We start from the raw sequence: 23,415 nt of genomic DNA, 5'->3' as shown, positions 1-23,415 counted from the left end.
CTCCAGTAAAGGTGGTCATCTTGGACCTACAGTTCTCTATCTTAAATTATGTGTAAAATTCATCTGTATTATGGTCAGTGCGACACTAACTTTCACAAGGGGGTCAGTAACTCATTGGTTGAAACCAGGTTTAGGATGGCTGCCATAACGTCCTGGTCTCAGAAACTGTCACGAAAACATTCCTTCTCTACAAAACAAAGAAATAAAGAAACCTACAGCACAGGAACAGGCCCTTCGGCCCTCCAAGCCTGTGCCGATCAAGATCCTCTGTCTAACCTGTCATCTATTTTCTAACGGTCTGTGTACATTTGCTTCCTGCCCATCCATGCACCTGTCCAAATATATCTTAAAAGACGCTAACGTGTCTGCGTCACCACCTCCGCTGGCAACGTGTTCCAGGCACCCACCACCCTCTGTGTAAAGAACTTTCCACGCATATCTCCCTTAAACTTTCCTCCTCTCACCTTGAACTCATGACCCCCAGTAATTGAGTCCCCCACTCTGGGAAAAGGCTTTTTGCTATCCACCCTGTCCATACCCCTCATGATTTTGTAGACCTCAATCAGGTCCCCCCTCAATCTCCGTCTTTCTAATGAAAATAATCCTAATCTATTCAACCTCTCTTCATAGCTGGCACCCACCACACCAGGCAACATCCTGGTGAATCTCCTCTGCGCCCTCTCCAAAGCATCCACATCCTTTTGGTAATATGGCGACCAGAAATGCACACAGTACTCCGAATGTGGCTGAACCAAAGTCCTATACAACTGCAACATGACCTGTCAACTCTTGTACTCAATACCCAGCCCAATGAAGGAAAGTATGCCATATGCCTTCTTGACCACCCTATTGACCTGTATTGTCACCTTCAGGGAACAATGGACCTGAACACCCAGATCTCTCTGTACATCAATTTTCCCCAGGACTTTTCCATTTACTGTACAGTTCGCCCTTGAATTTGATCTTCCAAAATTCATCACCTTGCATTTGCCTGGATTGAACTCCATCTGCCATTTATCTGCCCAACTCTCCAGACTATCTATATTCTGCTGTAATCTCTGACAGACCCCTTCACTATCAGCTACTCCACCAATCTTAGTGTCATCAACAAACTTGCTGATCACACCACCTACACCTTCCTCCAGATCATTTACACATATCACAAACAACAGTGGTCCCAGCACAGATCCCTGTGGAACACTACTGGTCACAGGTCTCCAATTTGAGAAACCCCCTTCTACTACCACCCTCTGTCTCCTGTTGCCCAGCCAGTTTTTTATCCATCTAGCTAGCACACCCTGGACCCCATGTGACTTCACTTTCTCCATCAGCCTACCAAGGGGAACCTTATCAAATGCCTTACTGAAGTCCATGTATATGACATCTACAGCCTTTCCCTCATCAATCAACTTTGTCATGTCCTCAAAGAATTCTATTAAGTTGGTAAGACATGACCTTCCCTGTACAAAATCATGTTGCCTATCACTGATAAGCCCATTTTCTTCCAAATGGGAATAGATCCTATCCCTCAGTATCTTCCCTACCACTGACGTCAGGCTCACCGGTCGATAATTACCTGGGTTATCCTTGCTCCCCTTCTTAAACAAGGGGACAACATTAGCAAGTCTCCAGTCCTCCGGGACCTCACCTGTGTCTAAGGACACTGCAAAGATATCTGTTAGGGCCCCGGCTATTTCCTCTCTCGCTTCCCTCACTAACCTGGGATGGATCCCATCCGGACCTGGGGACTTGTCCACCTTAATGTCTTTTAGGATACCTAACACTTCCTCCTTCCTTATGCCGATTTGACCTAGACTAAGCAAACATCTATCCCTAACCTCTGTCATGTCCCTCTCCTTGGTGAGTACCGATGCAAAGTCCTCCTTAAGAATATCACCCATTTTCTCTGACTCAGCACATAACTTTCCTTCTTTGTCCTTAAGTGGGCTAATCCTTTCTCTAGTTACCCTCTTGCTCTTTATATATGAATAAAGGGCTTTGGGATTTTCCTTAACCATGTTTGCCAGCAACATCTCATGTCCTCTCTTAGCCCTCTTAATCCCTCGTTTCAGATTCAGACTATCTTTTTCCAGTCTACCTGTAGGTAATATTCCCCATGATAACTGCTTGACCTTTTAGACTAGCTCCCATTATTTCTTCCTTGACACTGTGTCCTATCATGTGGTCACTGTTAGTGGGCCTGTACCCAACTCCCACAAGTGACCTCTTGCCTTTATCATTCCTCATCTCTAATCATAGACTGCTTCTATATCCTGGTTTCCAGAATCAATGTCAACCCTTTCTACTGTACTAATATGTTTAATTAAGAGAAACATTCCTCCACCGTTTTCTAGCTTCCTATCCTTCCTAAATGTCACATACCCTTCAATATCCATCTCCCAATTGAGGGTATCCTGTAGGCACCTCTCAGTAATATGCACGAGATTGTACTTATTTATCTCATTGGGCAGTAAGGTTCATCTGTTTTGTTTCAGATGCTGCATTCAAGTACAGTGCTTGATGTTTTGACCTCTTTTTGTAAGTGTTAGTCTTATCAGCTAATATGCTCTTGGATTTGTATTTGTTGTCACCTCCTGGAATTATCTGTTTATTAATTCCTTCCTGTATTTCATGTTCCCCCACAGCTTCCCAAATTTGGTCCCTTGCCCCCTTGATTTAGCTTAAAACCTGCCGTAGTTCCCTAATGATGTGGCTGACAAGAACAGTCCCAGCGTAGACCATCCCTGCAGTACAGATCCCACTTTCCCCAGTATTGGTGCCAGTGGCCCATCAACTGGGACTCATTTTATCTACACCAGCCGTTTCAGTCACACATTCATCTCTCTAACCTCATTCACCCTTTGCCTATTTGCATGTAGCTCATGTAACAATTCAAAGATTATTATTTTTAAGCTTCTGCTTCTTAATTTGGTGCCCAGCTCCTCATACTGGAAACAACAAGCCAATCGCTTTGCAGAGTCTGGATTGTGCATGTTGTTTTTACAAGTAGTTCAGAACTTTAGGGATCAGTTCAAAGGAGAAATGACTGGAGTTACAGCAAGTATAGTGTGTCTCAAAAAAGGATATTGTTCAGAACAGGGAAAGAAACGCGTTACCTCAGTGAAACAAAGAACATTGTTTGAGACATTTCCCGATGGGGAGGTTTGGCTACAACACAACGGATTTAAATAGGACTGAGAAAGTCTAAGCTCTCAGCTACACGAACAGCTAACAGAAAAGGCCTTAAGAACTCAGCGCTGGGGCTGAGGAAGAAACATTAGTCAAACCAACAATTACACAACAAAGGAAAATATCCCCAAACGATGACAAATGTGAGAGACAGCAAGAACTGCTGATGCTGGAGTCAGAGATAACACAGTGTGGACCTGGAGGAACACAGCAGGCTGGGCAGCATAGGTGGAACAGGAAAGTTGATGTTTCGGGTCAAATCCCTTCTTCAGAAATGGGAGGGGGAAGGGAGCTGGGAAATAGAGAGGAGGGATGGGGCTGGGGAATATTGCGTGCAGTTCAGGTCGCCCCATTACAGGAAGGATGTGGAAGCATTGGAAAAGGTGCAGAGGAGATTTACCAGGATGTTGCCTGGTCTGGAGCGCAGGCTCTATGAAGAAAGGCTGAGGGTCTTGGGTCTGTTCTCGTTGGCGAGAAGGCGGCTAAGAGGGGATTTAATATAGATATACAAGATGATCAGAGGATTAGATAGGGTGGACAGTGAGAGCCCTTTTCCGAGGATGATGACGTCAGCTTGTACAAGGGGGCATAGCTACACATTGAGGGGTGATAGATTTAAGACAGATGTCAGATGCAGGTTCTTTACTCAGAGAGTGGTAAGAGCGTGGAACGCCCTGCCTGCCAATGTAGTTAACTCAGCCACATTAGGGGCATTTAAACAGTCCTTGGATAAGCATATGGATAATGATGGGATAGTGTAGGGGGAGGGGCTTAGATTAGTTCACAGGTCGGCACAACATCGAGGGCCGAAGGGCCTGTTCTGCGCTGTATTGTTCTATTCTATGTTCTGAGGTAGGCGGGATGGTGTAGGTGAGTGCAGGTAGGCAGTGTTGGGGATTGGTGGGAGATGATGGACAGGTTGTGTCAGATCGAGGAGGCGGGGATGAGAGGCAGGGTTGGTCATGGCATGAGGCCTGGGGTGGGGAGGTTTTGAAACTGGTGATTTCTATGTTTGGGCCATCGGGCTATAGGCTCCTGAGGCAGAATATGAAGTGCTGCTCCTCCAGTTTGTGGGTGGTGCCATTGAGAGACTGGAGGAGGCCCAGAATGGACATGTCACCCAGGGAGTGGGAGGGGGGCTGAAATGGTTCGCAACGGGAAGGTGTTGTCGTTTGCCATGTACTGAGTGCAGTTGCTCCACGAAACATTCCCCGAGGTGACGCCTAGTCTCATCGATGAACAGGAGGCCACATAGGGAGCAAAGGACAGAGTAGACCAAGTTGGAGGCTGTACAGCTGAACCCCTGTTGGATATGAAAGGTTTGCTTTAGGACTTGGATGGAGGTGAGTGGGGAGGTGTAGGGGCAGGAGTAGCACTTCTGGCGATTGCAGGGAAAGGTGCTGGGTGTGGTGGGGCTAGTGAGGACACGGAGTGAACGAGGGAGTCGCGGAGAGACCAGTCCCTACGAAAGGCAGATAGGGGTGGGGAGGGAAACATATCTTTGGTCGTGGGGTCAGATTGTAGGTGGCTGAAGTGGCGGAGAATGATATGTTAGATACGGAGGTTAGTGGGGTGGTATGAGAGAACTGGGGGATTCTGTATTTATTTTTGTTGGGGGGAGGGGATGTGAAGGCAGAAGTGTGGGAGATGCGAGAGATGCGGTTGAGAGCATTTTTGATCACCAAACAGGGCATGTTGCGGTCCTTGAAGTAGGAGGACATGCGGGATATTTGAGAGTGGAGCGCTCCATCTTAGGAATAGATGCGGCGGAGGTGGAGAAATTGGGAGTAGGGGATTGCATTCTTGCAGGAAGGTGGGTGAGAGGAGGCGCAGTGTAGGTAGCTGGGGGAGTCGGTGGGTTTGAAATTGATGTCGGTGCTGAGGTGGTTACCAGGTATGGAAATGGAGAGGTCCAGGAAGGAGTGGGAAGCATCAGAGATGGTCCAGGAAGGAATGGGAAGTGACAGAGATGGTCCAGGTGAATTTGAGGTTGGGGTGAAAGGTGTTGGTAAAGTTGAACTGAAAAAGCTGCTCGTGGGAGCACGAGGCAGCGCCGATACAGTCATCGATGTAGCGGAGGAACAGGTGGGGCTTAGTGCCAGTGTAACAGCAGAAAAGGGACTATTCCACGTATCTTACGAAGATGCAGGCATAGCTTGGGCCATAGCCACACGGTAGTCTGTAGGAAGTGGGAGGAGTTAAAGGAGAAGTTGTTGAGTGTAAGGATGAGTTTGGTTAAGCAGATGAGACTGTTGGTGGAGGGGGACTGGTCGGGCCTGGGGGAGAGGAAGAAGCGGAGGTCCTTTAGGCGATCTGCATGGGGAATGCAGGTGTACAGGGATTGGACATTCCATAGCGAGGATGAGGTGCTGGCGGCCAGGGAATTGGAAATCTCGGAGGAGGTGGAAGGCGTGGGTGGTGTCTCAAACGTCGGTGGGGAGTTTCTGGGCCGGGTTGGTGGTCGGGGGGGTGGAAAGACTGAGTCAAGGTAAGCAGAGATAAGTTCATTGGCACAGGAGCAGGCAGAGAAAATCGGTTGACCGAAGCAGTTAGGTTTGTGGATTTTGGAAAGGAGACAGAAACGGGTGGTGCCAGGTTGGAGAGCGATGAGGTTGGAGGTTGTGGGTAGGAGGTCACCTGAGGGTTGAGGTTTTGAATGGTCAGAGAAAAGTTATACATGGGAAGTCATGTCTAACAAATCTTTTGGAGATTTTGAAGAGATAACCCAGATGATAAATGAGGATACGGCAGTGGATGATGTCTATGTGGACTTTAGTAAGACCTTTGACCAGGTCACGCAAGGCAGCTCGCATGGGATCTGGGAGAGCTATCTCATTGCATTTAAAATTGGTTCGATGGTAGGAAGCAGAGGTGATGATTGAAGGTTGTTTCTTGGACTGGAGGCCTATGACTAGTGATGTGCCACAGAGGTTGCTGCTGGAACCTTTTTGAATGTATAAGGCATGATTAGGAAGTTTGCGGATGATACAAAATTAGGAGATATTGTTGACAACCATGAAAGTTATCAAAAATTACAGAGGGATCTTGATCAGATGGGGAAACGGGCTGAGGATTGGCATAAGTAGTGTGAGGTATTGTATTTTGGAAAGTTAAACCAAGGTAGGACTTATACAGTAAATAGTAAGGTCCTGAGGGGTATCGTGGAAGAGAGGGCCCGAGGAGTACAAATACATAGTTTGTTGAAAGCAGCGTCACAGGGAGACAGGGTGATGAAGAAGGCATTTCGCATGCTGGCCCTTGTTGGTCCAGGCGTTGAGTATAGGCGCTGGGATGTTACGTTACAGTTGTATAAGTTGTTGGTGAGGCTGCACTTGGAATATTGTGTACAGCTTTGGCCAACCTGTTGTAGGAAAGACACAATTAAACTGGAAAGTGTGCAAAGAATATTTATGAGGATGTTGCCAGGACTAGCAGGCTTGAGTTATAGGGAGAGATTGGCCAGGATAGGACTTTATTCTTTGGATTGTAGGAGAGTGAGGGGTGACCTTATTGTGGTGTGTAAAATCATGAGGGGCTTAGATAGGATGAATGCATATCGCCTTTTTCCCAGGGATGGGGAATTGAAAACTAGAGGGCACATGTTTAAGGTGAGAGGGGACAGATTTAAGAAGGAGCTGAGGGGCAACGTCTTCACAAACAGAGTAGTGCGTATATGGAACGGGCTGCTGGAGAAAGTGGTTGAGACAGGTACAGTAGCAACATTTGAAAAACATTTGGATAGGCACATGAATGGGAAGTGTTTAGAGGGACATGGGCCAAATGTGGGCAGTTGGAACTAGCTGAGAAGGCATCATGGTTAACACGGACCAGTTCGAATCAATGGGTTTTGTTTTGCTGGATGTTATGAAATTTTTTAAAAACTGTGTTACACGGAAATATTTTATTTTCATTTATTTGGTGTAATAAGCATCTATTTTATTTGTGAAAACCAAATCTGCAGCCTGGTGTGATAATTGTTTAGTGAAAGACCTGTTTAAACAAAAACCAACAAAACAGTATCTGCCAGGCCACATTTCATTTTGGGGTCCGGCTCATTCAGTAAAAAGCACCAGCTGGGATCGCGACACACAGAGACACAAAGGCCCGACACAAAACCACTGGCCCAGTGCAGCCCCATGCAAGCCCACTGAAATATGTTGGGCTGACCACAAGGATGCACAGACAGGCTGCAAAAACCACAAAACCAAGGAACGCTACAGCACAAGAAAAGGCCCTTCAGCCCACCTAGACTGTGCCAATACACGATGTCTTTCTAAACTAAAATTGTCTTTACACTGTCCATTCCCCTCTATTCACTGCTGATTCATGCATCTATCAAGATGCCTCTTAAACGTTATCACTGTATCTGCCTCCGCTACCACCTCTACCAGCACACTCCAGGCACTCATCACTTTCCTGGATGTAAACGTTGCCTCTCACATCTCCTTTACACTTACCACCTTTTACCTTAAACCTGCACCCTATACTAATTAACATTTTTACTGTGGGGAAAAAGACTCCAGCTTTCCATGCCTCTCATTATTTTGTAAACCTCTATCAGGCTGCCCCATCATCCTTCAACATTCAAGTGAAAACAAACCAAGTTTGTCCAATCTCTCCTCATAGCTATTTACCTGTCAAGCCAGGCAACATCCTGGTAAACTGTTTCTGTACCCTCTCCAAAGTCTCCACACCCTTCTGGTAGTGTGGTAACCAGAACTATGTGCAATATTACTTTAGGTACATTTAAGTCGTCATTGGACAAGCATATGGACGTACATGGAATAGCGTAGGTTAGATGGGCTTGAGATCGGTATGACAGGTCGGCACAACATCGAGGGCCGAAGGGCCTGTACTGTGCTGTAATGTTCTGTGTTCACTGTGATGCCACTTTCAGGGAACTATGGACTTATACGCCAAGATCCCACTCTCAGGGCTCAGCCATTTACTGTCTATTTCTCTCCTACAGGAGATCTCCTAAAATGCAACGCCTCACCTCTGTCCGGATTACACTCCCTCTGCCAAATCTCCAGCCAATTTACATCCTGCCGTATCCTCTGGCAATCCTCCTCATTATCCTCAACTTCCCCAACCTTTGTGTTGTCTACAAACTTACTAATCAGACCACCTGCATTCTCTTCCAAATCATTTATATACATTACAAACAGGGGTCCCAGCACTACTCCCTGTGGAGCACTACAGTCAGGAAAACATCCTTCACTGTTACTCTTTGTCAGGAGTTATACAGCACAGAAACAAGAACCCTTTCGTGCAAATCGTCCTTGCCGTCTAAGTTTTCCAAACTAAACTAGTCCCACCTACCTGCATTTGGCCATATCCCTGTAAACCTGTCCTATCCACCTACCGGCCCATATGTTTTTTCAATGCTGTAACTATACCTGCATCTACCACTTCCTCTGGCAGTTTATTCCACACACGAACCATCTCTGTGTGTGTGTAAAAAAAAAACTTCACCTCAGGTCCCTTTTAAATCTCTCTCCTCTCATTTTAAAGCTATGCCCTCTAGTTTAGACTCCCCTGCCCTGGGCAAAAAATCTTGGCTACTGGCCCTATTCATGCCCCTCATGATTTTATAAACTTCATAAGGTCACCCCTCATCTGCCTATGCTCCAGTGAAAGAAGTCCCAGCTTATCCAGGCTCTTCTTATAACTCAAACCCTCTCGTCCTGGTAATATCCATGAAAATCTTTCCTGAATCTTCTCCAATTCAACAACATCCTTCTTATAGCAGGGCAACCAGATGTGTACACAGTCCTCCAAAAGTGGCTTCCCAATGACCTGTACAACTGCAATGATGCCCCAACTCCTGTACTCACTGATCTGAGCAATGAACGCAAGTGTGCTAAATGCCTTCTTAACCATCTTGTTTAACTGGGATGCCACTTTCAAGGAACTATGTACCTGCCCCGCTGAGTCTCTGACAGCATTCCCTCTGACTAAGCCAGTTCTGTATCTGTCTTACCACTTCCCCACAGATCCCATGAGACTTCATCTTCAGGCAACATCCAAAAAGACAACATCTACCACTCTGACCTCAATCACCTTTGTCACTTCTTCAAAAAGCTTATCAAGTTTGTGAGACATGAGAAACCCCACACAAAGCCACGCTGCCTACCGCCAGTAAGTCTATATTTTTCAAAATGTAGTAAATCCTATCCCTAAACATCTTCTCCAATAATTTCCCTACCACAGGCATAAGGCTCACTGGCCTGTCATTTCCCACATAAACCCTTAAACAAAAGAACAACAGCTATTCTCCAGTCCTCTGGGACCTCTCTTATGAAGAAAGAGGATATAAAAATATTGCACAGGACCCCAGCAATTTCCTCACCTGGCCCTCAGCATTCTGGGATGGATTTCATTAGGTCCTGGGGACTTGTCTATCTAATGCTTTACAAAACATCCAACACCTTTTGTTTTAATATCGACAGGCCCTAGAACAGCAACATACACCTCCCAAGCCTCACCAACACCATGTCCTCCTTTGAGAATCCTGATGCAAAGTATTCGTTGAAGACCCTCACCCAATCTCCAGCTCCATGCATACATCCCTTTGTCCTTGAATATTTTTTATTCATTTATAGGATGAGGACAATGCTGGCTGGGCAGCATTTATTGCCGATCCCTAATTGCCCAGAGGGCAGTTGAGAGTCAACCACATTGCTGTGGGTCTGGAGTCACATGTAGACCGGCCCAGGTAAGGATGGCAGTTTCCTTCCCTAAAGGACATTAGTGAGCCAGACGGGTTTCTTCAAAATCAGCAACCGATTCATGGCTGTTAACTGGATTCCTAATTCCAGATATTTATTGAATTCAAATGTGACTATCGAACCCACATTATCTTAGTCTCCAGATTAACATTCCAGTGATAATAACCATGTTATTGGATCTATCCTTTCCCTAGATACTCTCTTGCTCAATACACACGTACAAATGCCTTCGGATTTTCCTACAGGCCAGGTACAAGCCCACAGAAACATTCTATTAGTGCAAAAAGCATGGTTAGAATTGACGACGCTTGCTGGTAATTGCACAATGTTTTGCATCATTCACAACTTCTCAAATACTGAAGCAGTTCATGTTCAAATGCCACAAAGATCTGCAAATAAAGGGCTTGGTGACATGGTACCATGATGACAGCCTCTCTCTGAATGTTGACAAAACAAAAGAACTGATCATTGACTTCAGAAAGAAAAGAGGAGCCAACCTTCCATCCATAGATTCCACTTACATTTCCCGTTGCCATGGAAAGGCTGCCAACATCAAAGACCCCTCCCATCAACTCCTCCTTCAGGCACAATATACAGAAGTTTGAACAAACGCTCCAGCAGGTTCAGGAACAGCTTCTTCCCTGCTGACAAATGGAGTCTCTAACGTCAAATAATGTTGATCTTGCTTTTAGCACCTCCTGTGCAGCGTAACGTGCATGCCTCACTCTGTGTAAGCACCCTATGATCTGTATGTCCTTGCTTACTATGATATGCCTGTACCACTTGCAAACAAAGCCTTTCACTTGGGCACATGCAACTACAATAAATTAAGTTAAATCAACATCTAGACTTGGGCCAACTAGTGACACGCGACCAGCACACAAACGCCAGTCTATGACCATCATCAACAACAGAGAATCGAACCACTGCCCCTAGACATTCAATGGTGCTCCCATCACTGAATCCCCCCCAAGTGTCAACATCCTGGGTGTTACAAAGTAAAAACCGGAAGAATCGTGGATGCTGTAAATCAGAAACAAAAACAGAGATTGCTGGAAAAGCTCAGCAGGGCTGGCAGTGTCTGTGCAGAAAAAAAAGGTTTAACGTTTTGGGTTGAGTGACCCTTCCTTGGAACTGATGGTAGCTAGGAAAACTTTGGTTTACATGCAGAAGACAGGGGTTATGGAGTAAACAATAGGTGGAGATAGAGACCAAAGAGAGAGAAGAACAGTTGGATAGACAAAGGAATAGATAACAATCTGGCTAGGACTGTGAATAGGTATGAATGGGACAATTAGTGGCTAACGATGGGTTGTAATAGCTGACTACATGATAACAAGGCCTGGTATGTATGGTGATTGGGGTAAGGACATGGGACAGCTCAAGCCCTAAAGTTGAACTCAATATTGAGCCCAGAGGGCTGGGGTGGGGGGACTCCAAGCAAAAGGTGAGGCGCTGTTCTTCCAGCTTGTGCCGACCTTCGCTGGAACACTGCAGCAAGCCAGAGACAGAGATGCTCGCCAGGAAACAGCATGGTGTGTTAAAGTGGCAGGCAGACGGGAAGCTCAAGGTCTTTTTTGTGAGCAGAAAGTAGATGCCCTGTGAAGCAGTCACCCAGTCTATGCTTTGTTTCCCCAGTGTGGAGGAGACCACATTGCGAGCAGAGAATGCAGTAGACTAGATTCTGAGAAGCGTTTGGCCCTTGGATACTCGGAACTGAGGTGGTAAATGGCCAGGGATTACACCTTCAGCGGTTGCAGAGAAAGGTGCTGTGAGGCTGTCGGGGTTGTTGGGGGCGAAGGAAGTGTGGACCTGGAAGGAACGGTCCCTGCGGAAAACGGACAAGGAAGGGAAGGGGAACATGTGTCTGGAGGTGGTGGAAATGGCATCTGATGATCTTCTGGATGTGGATGCTGGTGGGATGGTGGGTGAAGACAAGGGGAGCCACATCACTGTTGCGGGAGGGAGGAGAAGGGGTGAGGGCAGAAGTGTGGGAGATGGAGCGGACTTGGTTGAGGGCCCTCAGTGCTGGGGAATCTTCAGTTAAGGAAGAAAGTGGACATAGAACATTGAACATTGAACATTACAGCACAGTACAGGCCCTTCGGCCCTCCATGTTGTGCCGTCATACCGATCTGAAGCCCATCTAAACTACACTATTCCATGTACGTCCATCTGCTTGTCCAATGGCGACTTAAATGTACCTAAAGTTGGCGAATCTACTACCGTTGCAGGCAAAGTGTTCCATTCCCTTACTACTCTGAGTAAAGAAACTACCTCTGACATCTGTCCTATATCTTTCACCCCTCAATTTAAAGCTATGCCCCCTCGTGCTCGCTGTCACCATCCTAGGAAAAAGGTTCTCCCTATCCACCCTATCTAACCCTCTGATTATTTTATGTTTTAATTAAGCCACCTCTCAACCTTCTTCTCTCGAACGAAAACAGCCTCAAGTCTCTCGGCCTTTCCTCGTAAGACCTTCCCTCCAGACCAGGCAACATCCTAGTAAATCTCCTCTGCACCCTTTCCAAAGCTTCCACATCCTTCTTATAATGCGGTGACCAGAACTGTACACAATACTCCAAGTGCGGCCGCACCAGAGTTTTGTACAGCTTCACCATAACCTCTTGGTTCCGGAACTCAATCCCTTTATTAATAAAAGTTAAAACACTGTATGCCTTCTTAACAGCCCTGTCAACCTGGGTGGCAACTTTCAAGGATCTGTGTACATGGACACTGAGATCTCTCTCTGTTCATCTACACTACTAAGAATCTTACCATTAGCCCAGTACTTTGCCTTCCTGTTACTCTTACCAAAGTGCATCACCTCACACTTGTCTGCATTAAACGCCATTTGCCAGCTCTGCAGCTTATCTATGTCTCTCTGCAACCTATAGCATCCTTCATCACTATCCACAACTCCACCGACCTTAGTGTCGTCTGCAAATTTACTAACCCATCCTTCTACGCCCTCATCCAGGTCATTTATAAAAATGACAAACAGCAGTGGACCCAACACCGACCCTTGCGGTACACCACTAGTAACTGGTCTCCAGGATGACATTTCGGAGGGTTCCTTGGTGAAGTTGACCTCATCAGAAGAGATGCAACGGAGATGGAGAAACTGGGAGAATGGAATAGTGTCTTCACAGGAAGCAGGGTGTGAGGCTGTGTGGTCCAGGACTCTGTAGATGTCAGGGGGTTTATAGTGGACATTGATGGCCAGCCTCATCCCAGAAACAGAGATGTCAAGGAAGGGAAGGGAGGAGTCAGGGATGAACCAGGTGAAAGTGAGTGTGGGGCAGATATTGGAAGCAAAATTACTAAACTTTCCCAATTCCAGATGAGAGAGGGAGGCAGCACTGAAGACATCAACAATATATTGGAGAAGCAGTTATGGGTAGGGGCTGGAATAGGACTGAACCAAGCAATGTTCCACATGTACCACAAAGAGACAGCTTTAACTGGGGCCCACGCAAGGACCCCTCTGACCTCAAGAAAATGATGAGAGTTAAAAGAGGGGTTGCTCAGGGTAAGGATGTGCTCAGTCAGGCTGGAAATCACAAGTTTGCAGGCTCCAGCAGCTTTCTATTTATCATGGACATGTCTTTTTACAATTCCTTTATACGTCCATCTCCCAGTAGGATGGTCTGAGGGATCTCCACATCCTGTCTGAGCTTGTTCTCAGGGATTCAGCTCTCCTGTGTCCTTAGACCAGTTCCCCACACATCAGGCCTTGTTATCACATAGGCTGCTATTACACACCACTCATTATTAGCCACGAACAGTGCCATTAATAGCTATTCACCCTCCTAGCTGGTTTATTAATCACTCTTTTGACTGTCTAAGCTGTCCTTTGGGCTCTAGTTCCACCTACTGTTCACTCCTTACTCCCTTTCCTCACCCAATCTTCCACATATAAACCAACATTTTCCCAGCTACCATCAGTTCTCAGGAAGGGTCACTCAGACTTACCTCAGTTATTGGTAAAGTGTTGGAAAAGGTTATAAGGAATAGGATTTATAATCATCTAGAAAAGAATAAATTGATTAGGGATAGTCAGCACCGTTTTGTGAAGGGAAGGTCGTGCCTCACAAACCTTATTGAGTTCTTTGAGAAGGTGACCAAACAGTTAGATGAGAGTAAACCGGTTGATGTGGTGTATATGGATTTCAGCAAGGCGTTCGATAAGGTTCCCCACAGTAGGCTATTGTACAAAATGCGGAGGAATGGAATTGTGGGAGATATAGCAGTTTGGATCGGAAATTGGCTTGCTGAAAGAAGACAGAGGGTGGTAGTTGATGGGAAATGTTAATCCTGGAGACCAGTTACTAGTGGTGTACCGCAAGGGTCAGTGTTGGGTCCACTGCTGTTGTCAGTTTTATAAATGACCTGGGTGAGGGCGTAGAAGGATGGGTTAGTAAATTTGCAGACGACACTAAGATCGGTGGAGTTGTGGATAGTGACGAAGGATGCTGTAGGTTGCAGAGAGACATAGATAAGCAGCAGAGCTGGGCTGAGAGGTGGCAAATGGAGTTTAATGCAGACAAGTGTGAGGTGATGCACTTTGGGAGGAGTAACCAGAAGGCAAAGCACAGCTAATGGTAAGATTCTTAGTAGTGTAGATGAACAGAGAGAGATCTCAGTGTCCATGTACACAGATCCTTGAAAGTTGCCACCCAGGTTGACAGGGCTGTTAAGAAGGCATACAGTGTTTTAGCTTTTATTAATAGAGGGATCGAGTTCCGGAACCAAGAGGTTATGGTGAAGCTGTACAAAACTCTGGTGCGGCCACACTTGGAGTATTGTGTACAGTTCTGGTCACCGCATTATAAGAAGGATGTGGAAGCTCTGGAAAGGGTGCAGAGGAGATTTACTAGGATGTTGCCTGGTATGGAGGGGAGGTCTTACGAGGAAAGGCTGAGGGGCTTGAGGCTGTTTTCATTCGAGAGAAGAAGGTTGAGAGGTGACTTAATTGAAACATATAAAATAATCAGAGGGTTAGATAGGGTGGATAGGGAGAGCCTTTATCCTCGGATAGTAACGGCGAGCACGAGGGGGCAGAGCTTAAAATTGAGGGGTGAAAGATATAGGACAGATGTCAGAGGTAGTTTCTTTACTCAGAGAGTAGTAAGGGAATGGAACGCTTTGCCTGCAACGGTAGTAGATTCGCCAACTTTAGGTACATTTAAGTCGTCATTGGACAAGCAGATGGACGTACATGGAATAGTGTAGGTTAAATGGTCTTCAGATTGGTATGACAGGTCGGCACAACATCGAGGGCCGAAGCGCCTGTACTGTGCTGTAATGTTCTATGTTCTATGTAACCTGGAATGTTAATTCTGTTACGTTTACTTTAGAGATGGAAAGGGATAGGTGTATAGCACTGGGAAAGAGTTATAGCTGGGGGAAAGGCAATCACGATGAGATTAGGCAAGATTTAGGGAGCATAGGATGGGGAAGGAAACTGCAGTGGATGGTCACATTAGAAATGTGGAGTCTATTCAAGGAAAAGCTCCTGTGTGTCCTCGATAAGTATGTACCTGTCAGGCAGGGAGGAAGCTGTAGAGTGCGGGAGCCGTGGTTTACGAAGGAGATGGAATCTCTGGTCAAGAGGAAGAAGGCGGCTTATGTTAGGATGAGATGTGAAGGCTCAGTTAGGGCGCTTGAGCGCTACGAGGTAGCCAGGAAAGACCTAAAGAGAGAGCTCAGAACAGCCAGGAGGAGACATGAGAAGTTGTTGGCGGATAGGATCAGGGTAAACCCTAAGGCTTTCTATAGGTATTTAAGGAATAAAAGGATGACAAAAGTAAGATTAGGCCCAATCAAGGATAGTAGTGGTAAGTTGTGTGTGGAGTCAGAGGAGATAGGGGACGCAATAAATGAATATTTTTCAACAGTATTCACTCTAGAAAATGACAATGTTGTCGAGGAGAATACTGAGATACAGGCTACTAGACTAGGTGGGATTGAGGTTCACAAGGAAGAGGTATTAGAAATCCTTCAGAGGGTGAAGATAAATAAGTCCCCTGGGCCGGATGGGATTTATCCTCGGATCCTCTGGGAAGCCAGGGAGGAGATTGCCGAGCCTTTGGCATTGATCTTTGACTCGTCATTGTCTACAGGAATAGTGCCAGATGACTGGAGGATAGCAAATGTGGTTCCCCTGTTCAAGAAGGGGAGTAGAGACAACCCTGGTAATTATAGACCAGTGAGCCTTACTTCAGTTGTTGGTAAAGTGTTGGAAAAGGTTGAGGGATAGGATTTATAATCATCTAGAAAAGAATAAATTAATTAGGGATAGTCAGCACGGTTTTGTGAAGGGAAGGTCGTGCCTCACAAACCTTACTGAGTTCTTTGAGAAGGTGACCAAACAGGTAGATGAGTGTAAACCGGTTGATGTGGTGTATATGGATTTCAGCAAGGCGTTCGATAAGGTTCCCCACAGTAGGCTATTGTACAAAATGCGGAGGAATGGGATTGTGGGAGATATTGCAGTTTGGGTCGGAAATTGGCTTGCTGAAAGAAGACAGAGGGTGGTAGTTGATGGGAAATGTTCACCCTGGAGACCAGTTACTAGTGGTGTACCGCAAGGGTCGGTGTTGGGTCCACTGCTGTTTGTCATTTTTATAAATGATCTGGATAATGGCGTAGAAGGATGGGTTAGTAAATTTGCAGACGACACTAAGATCGGTGGAGTTGTGGATAGTGACGAAGGATGCTGTAGGTTGCAGAGAGACATAGATAAGCTGCAGAGCTGGGCTGAGAGGTGGCAAATGGAGTTTAATGCAGACAAGTGTGAGGTGATGCACTTTGGTAGGAGTAACCAGAATGCAAAGTACTGGGCTAATGGTAAGATTCTTAGTAGTGTAGATGAACAGAGAGATCTCGGTGTCCAGGTACACAGATCCTTGAAAGTTGCCATCCAGGTTGACAGGGTTGTTAAGAAGGCATACAGTGTTTTAGCTTTTATTAACAGAGGGATCGAGTTCCGGAACCAAGAGGTTATGGAGAAGCTGTACAAAACTCTGGTGCGGCCGCACTTGGAGTATTGTGTACAGTTCTGGTCACCGCATTATAAGAAGGATGTGGAAGCTTTGGAAAGGGTGCAGAGGAGATTTACTAGGATGTTGCCTGGTATGGAGGGAAGGTCTTACGAGGAACGGCTGAGAGACTTGAGGCTGTTTTCATTAGAGAGAAGGTTGAGAGGTGGCTTAATTGAGACATATAAAATAATCAGAGGGTTAGATAGGGTGGATAGGGAGAGATATTGGACAGATGTCAGAGGTAGTTTCCTTACTCAGAGTAGTAAGGGAATGGAACGCTTTGCCTGCAATGGTAGTAGATTCGCCAACTTTAGGTACATCTAAGTCGTCATTGGACAAGCATATGGACGTACATGGAATACTGTAGGTTAGACGGGCTTGATATCGGTATGACAAGTCGGCACAACATCGAGGGCCGAAGGGCCTGTACCGTGCTGTAATGTTCTATGTCTATGTTACGTGTTGATTTCTCTTCACAAATGCTACCAGACTTACTCAGCTTTTCCAGCAATTTCTGAATATACTCCTGTGGATTACAACTGACCAGAAACTGAAGACGACTCACCATATAAACACAGTGGCTACAGGAGCAGGTCAGAGGTTATGAATACTGTAGCAAGTAACTCACCTCCTGACTCCGCAAAGCCTGTGCACACGGCACAAGTCAGGAGTGTGATGGAATACTCCCCACTTCTCTGGATGGGGGCAGCCCCAACAACACCCAAGAAGCTTGACCCCATCCAGGGCAAAGCAGCCGCTTGATTGGCACCACATCCACAAACATCCCACTCCCCCCACCCCCAACACTCAGTAGCAGCAGTGTGTACCATCTACAAGATGCACTGCAGAGATTCACCAAAGATCCTCAGGCAGCACCTTCCAAACCCACGACAACTTCCATCTAGAAGGACAAGGGCAGCACGTACATGGGAACACCACCAAGTTCACCTCCCAGCCGTTCACCATTCTTTCATTGAAATATATCGCTGTTCCTTCAGAGTCATGGGTTCAAAATCCTGAAGTTCTCTCCTGAAGGGCATTGTGGGTCTACCTAGAGCAGCTGTACTGCAGCGGTTTATTGCAGCTCACCCCCACCTTTCAAGGGCAACAAATGCTGGTGAACATCCCACAAATGAGGAAAATGCTGATGACAGCCTGGTGGCATCGGGAGTGTGGGGACGTGTTGGTAGACCCTGGCTTTGAGCAAAGTGCTGTGGAGTATCACTAATTTCATACCTACAGAGGGAGGGGTACAGACAGTGGGTAGAGGGTAGTGCAGAGAAAGCAGGTGGTGTAGGGTTGGGAGAGAGACTATCAGAAATAGGAACAGGATTTCCACCACTTAGCAATATCATGACTGATCCAAAATTCCTCACGCCCACTTTCTTGCTCTCTCCCTGTCACCCTTGATTCCCCAAGTTATCAAGAACCAATCTCAGCCTCACATGTATACAAGGACTTGGCCCCCACAGCTCTCTGTGTCATTGAGTTCCCAAGACTCTGAACCCTCAGAGGAGATTTCTCCCTTAGCTCAGTCTTAAATTGTTTCCCTTTACTCTGAGACTGTGCCCTCTAGTCCTTGACTTTCCATGAGGGGAAACATCCTCTCAGCATTTACCCTGTTGAACTCCTTAAGAATCTGAGATGTTTCAATGAGATCAGCTCTCATTCCTTCAAATTCCAGTGAACTCAGTTCCGGCCTTTGCTCATAAGACAATCCCTCCGTGCCAGGGATCATCCCAGTGAACCTTCTGTGAACTGCCTCCAATGAAATGATATCTTTCCTTCAATAAGGGGACAAACCTGCTCACAGTCCTCTCAGACGTGGCCTCTCCAGCACCTTGTACAGTTGTATTAAGACTTCCCTACTCTTATACTCCAACCCTCTTCAAATCCTCCAATTACCTGTGTACACTATACATTATTTACCACTTAGATCTCTCTGTAAATGAAAAACCTAAAGAACTGAGGATGCTGTAAATCAGGAGCAAAATCAGAAGTTGTTGGAAAGGCTCAGCAGGTCTGGCAGCATCTGTGAAGACAAAAGTTGGAGTTAATGTTTCCGGTCCGGTGACCCTCAGAACGAGGTCGTTCGGAACCGAACCCAAAATGTTAACTCTGATTTTTTTTTCGCAGATGCTACCAGACCTGAATTTTTCCAGCAATTTCTGTTTTTGCTCTCTCTGTAAACTGTTTGTACACCTCTTGCAAACTGCCTTTGCGTTTATTTTTGTGTTACCTGCAAATTTTGCTACTGCATGTTCACTTCCTTCTTCCAGGTCATTAACAGATGTTGCATAAGACAGAGAAGCAGCAGGGTGATTGGGCCCGCGTGTTTTGAAGGGAGGAGAACTCAATAAGAAGGTGACATTAGTGAAGAGGTTGTCATTCTGGAGATACAGGGGACGGTGGGGGTTGCTGCTGAAAGGATGGCAGGCTGACCGTGAAAGACCATCAGGAAGAGCTTTGACCTTGTGAACCAGCACTAATTTCACCAGCTCCACCATCAGCAAGCAGGTCTGAGCTGGATAGGGGCCAACAGTTGGCAGGGATGCAGCAAGGCAATGAGGCACGTGGCTCTGTTTCCATCTCCATCCTGAAAACAAGGCTCCCCTGATAACTGAGCGTGCGCTAGTGACAGGAAACAATGGTGAACAGCAACCAGTGAATCAGACTCACCCCAGTCCACTCCACCGCCACGCTGACTTCCTCACCACCTTCCAAACTGCTCTCATACTTCACTGGGGGGCCAGCCGCACTGTCACGGGACCTCCTCCGATCAGCAGGCTCCCCGTCCTTCAGAATCTCCACGACCCTGCTCTGGTGAATGGGATCGATGCCCTGCCAGGACAGAGAAGAGACAGCAACCACAAGCAGGTCACAGTCTGGAATCAACGAGCCACATGGCATCAATTAATTTTGAATCGCAGGAATTAAAAGCTGAAAACTTACAGTGGTAGGCTGCAGCTTGGCAGATGAAGCAAGAGGGGAGGGGAGAGACAGACAGAAGGAGAGAGAGAGAGGGAGAGGGAGGGGCGGGGGGAAGGGGGAGGGGGAGAAAGAGAGAGGGAGAGATACACAAATTCAGGTCAACAGACTCACTACAGTTCTTAGCAAGCAAATAAAACCTCATCACTATTGAGATATTTCCACAAGTCAAATGAAGTCCAAATCAGTGAGCAATTCCCAAGATTTATAATAAAGGAAATGCAACAAAAAACACCAGTATAGTACCAGAACAGACGGGTCTGTCGCTGTATAACACTGGGGTACAGTACAGGTGGGGACAGGTCTGTCACTGTATAACACTGGGGTACAGTACCGGTGGGGGACGGGTCTGTCACTGTATAACACTGGGGTACAGTACCAGTACAGACAGGTCTGTCCCTGTATAACACTGGGGTACAGTACGGGTGGGGACAGGTCTGTCACTGTATAACACTGGGGTACAGTACTGGTGGGGGACAGGTCTGTCCCTGTATAACACTGGGGTACAGTACCGGTGGGGACAGGTCTGTCACTGTATAACACTGGGGTACAGTACCGGTGGGGACAGGTCTGTCCCTGTATAACACTGGGGTACAGTACCGGTGGGAGACAGGTCTGTCACTGTATAACACAGGGGTACAGTACCGGTGGGGGCAGGTCTGTCACTGTAATAACACTGGGGTACAGTACCAGTGGGGGCAGGTCTGTCACTGTATAACACTGGGGTACAGTACCGGTGGGGGCAGGTCTGTCACTGTAATAACACTGGGGTACAGTACCAGTGGGGGCAGGTCTGTCACTGTATAACACTGGGGTACAGTACCGGTGGGGGCAGGTCTGTCCCTGTATAACACTGGGGTACAGTACCGGTGGGGGACAGGTCTGTCACTGTATAACACTGGGGTACAGTACCGGTGGGGGACAGGTCTGTCACTGTATAACACTGGGGTACAGTACCAGTGGGGGCAGGTCTGTCACTGTAATAACACTGGGGTACAGTACCGGTGGGGGACAGGTCTGGCACTGTATAACACTGGGGTACAGTACTGGTGGGGGCAGGTCTGTCACTGTATAACACTGGGGTACAGTACCGGTGGGGGCAGGTCTGTCGCTGTGTAACACTGGGGTACAATGCCGGTGGGGGACAGGTCTGTCGCTGTATAACACTGGGGTACAGTACCGGTGGGGGACAGGTCTGTTGCTGTATAACACTGGGGTACATTGTCGGCGGGATGGGACTATCACACAGTGAAACGTGAATTACCTGTTTGCGGGAACGGGTAGCACACTCCTCAAGAGTTTCAGCAGCTTCCAGCTTGCCCTGTCGTCTGTACAATGCTCCAAGATTTCTCAGTGTGGTGTTGACTGTAGGACTGAGATAAAGGGTTCGATATTACTCAGCAGGCTAATATTACCTCCTTCCTCCAGAATATTTCTGTCCTGTTAGCTGCAGATTTGCTCAGTGTTTTGAAATATCAATCATTCATTGTACGTCCCTTGTCCCAGTTCCCCAGCTCAATCTTCAGACAGACTCAATCACATGAATTTCGGTTCAACTTGCAGTGCTAGGTTTAGACACATACTCTGAAACCAAAAGCTAAGGTAAATCATGTCACTATGACTCCTGCTGTTGTACTATTCAAAAATCAGTTCATTATCACCAAGATTAGAATAGTTAATTCAGAACGTTTCCCTCCCACCCCCCCCGTCACTGCCAGGCCCGGAGCACTTCGTTCTGTGGTTGGCATGAGAACACGTTAGGAAACTGTCCTGAAAATACAGCCATAGATTCAAAGAACTTTGTAGTACAAAAGGAGGTCATTTGACCCATCGTGTCTGCAGCAGGTCCTGAGTTCTACCAGCTAGTCCCATTCTCCGCAGCTCTGTCACTCCTTTCCAATAACCATCCAGCTCTCTTTTGAAACCTATGGAATCCACCTCCAGCACATTCCCAAGCAGCGTATTCCAAATCTTAACAACTCTAATTAAAGGAGTATCTCCTCATTTCACTCCTAGCTCTCTCGCTAACAATCTTGAAATTGTGAAGCCTAGTTACTGACATACCAGTTAGTGGAAACAGAATATCCTTCTTTAGTAAGTCAAGCTTGTTCATCATTTTGAACACCTCAATTAGGTCACCTCTGCGTGTGTCACCTTGTCAAAGAACTCAAATTTGTCATACATGACCTGCCCTTGACAAAGCCGTGTTGCTATAAGACCATAAGACATTGGAGCAGAAATTATGCCATTCAGCCCATTGAGTGGTCGACCATTCAATCACGGCTGATAAGTTCCTCAACCCCATTCTCCTGCTTTCTCCCTGTAACCCATGATAACCAAGAACCTATCTATCTCTGTCTTAAATATACTCAATGACCTGGTCTCCACAGCCTTCTGTGGCAGTGGTTTCCATAGATTCAGCACTCTCTGGATGAAGAAGTTTCTCCTTATCTCCGCTCTAAAGGGTCTTCCCTTTACTCTAACGCTGTGCCCTCGGGTCCTAGTCTCTCAATGGAAACATCTTCCCAACATCCACGCTGTCCAGCCCATTCTGTATTTTGTAAGCTTCAATTCGATCCCTCCTCATCCTTCTAAACTCCAATGAGTATAGTCCCAGAGTCCTCAAATGTTCCGCTTTTCATTCCTGGGACCATTCTCATGAACTTCCTCTGAACCCGCTCTGGGGCCAGTACATCCTTCCTGAGAGATGGGGTTGATGTTATATCTTTCTCTAATCCTGTGTTCTGGCCTCCAGCAGCTTTCTGACTGTCGAGAAGTCTGCAGTTTCCTTAAACAACAGGGTCACATTTGCAATCCTCAGGGATTAATATTATGCTTGGCAAGGCCTGGCAGAAAATTTCTGTCAACAGCTCTGTGATGTGCTCCCTTACCTCTCTCAGCAATCTAGGACGCATCCCATCTGGGCCTGGCAATTTCTCGACCTGGAGTGCTGCCCCTTTTCTTTATGTGCCGCTATACTGCTCAGTTCCTCAGCACCCACATCTTCAACTGGGCCATTCTTACCTTCTTCCAATTGGGTAAAGATGGAAGCAAGGTATTTATTTGGTACTACCCAGCACTCCCTTAGCTTCAGTGAGCAGCTTAGCCTGCTTGTTCCTTATGGGCCCCACTCTATCCTTCAGAAATCTTTTACTGCTAATCTGATTGAAGAACATTTTACTGTTTGTTTTAGCGTAGCCTGACATTATTTCCTCATGTCTCCTCTTAGCTTTCCTTAATTCAGCTTTAACCTCTCTCCTGCATTTCAGGTACACTTCCTGATTTCTGTTGCTATTATTATTCTAGTATCCATTATATGCCTCCTTTCTCTTCCTTATTTCCTCGTCAATATCCTTAGTCATCCGGGGTACTCGAGCTTTGGATACCCTATATTTATTTGCAAGATAATGGGAACTGCAGACGCTGGAGAATCTGAGATAAAGTGTGGAGCTGGATGAACA

The 23,415-nt window shown here is 46.6% G+C and overlaps 1 protein-coding gene across 6 annotated transcripts in view; it reads right to left on the bottom strand.

Annotated features, from left to right (window-relative positions):
* Window positions 1-23,415, bottom strand: part of klc1b (kinesin light chain 1b) — a 99,768-nt gene that overhangs the window by 24,891 nt on the left and 51,462 nt on the right. For 5 of the 6 annotated variants that reach the window (XM_059645086.1, XM_059645084.1, XM_059645089.1 and 2 more), the window contains 3 exons: window positions 21,219-21,327; window positions 19,919-19,933; window positions 19,646-19,807 (listed from right to left, as the gene is read on the bottom strand). In XM_059645086.1, the coding sequence (XP_059501069.1) occupies window positions 19,646-19,807; window positions 19,919-19,933; window positions 21,219-21,327 (286 nt within the window). The remainder of the gene's footprint in view (window positions 1-19,645; window positions 19,808-19,918; window positions 19,934-21,218; window positions 21,328-23,415) is intronic. The other variant, XM_059645088.1, reaches the window with a different exon arrangement.

This window comes from Stegostoma tigrinum, chromosome 4 (assembly GCF_030684315.1).
Source record: "Stegostoma tigrinum isolate sSteTig4 chromosome 4, sSteTig4.hap1, whole genome shotgun sequence".
In the NCBI taxonomy this organism is placed as follows: domain Eukaryota; kingdom Metazoa; phylum Chordata; class Chondrichthyes; order Orectolobiformes; family Stegostomatidae; genus Stegostoma; species Stegostoma tigrinum.
This window is presented reverse-complemented; position numbering and strand designations above follow the sequence as displayed.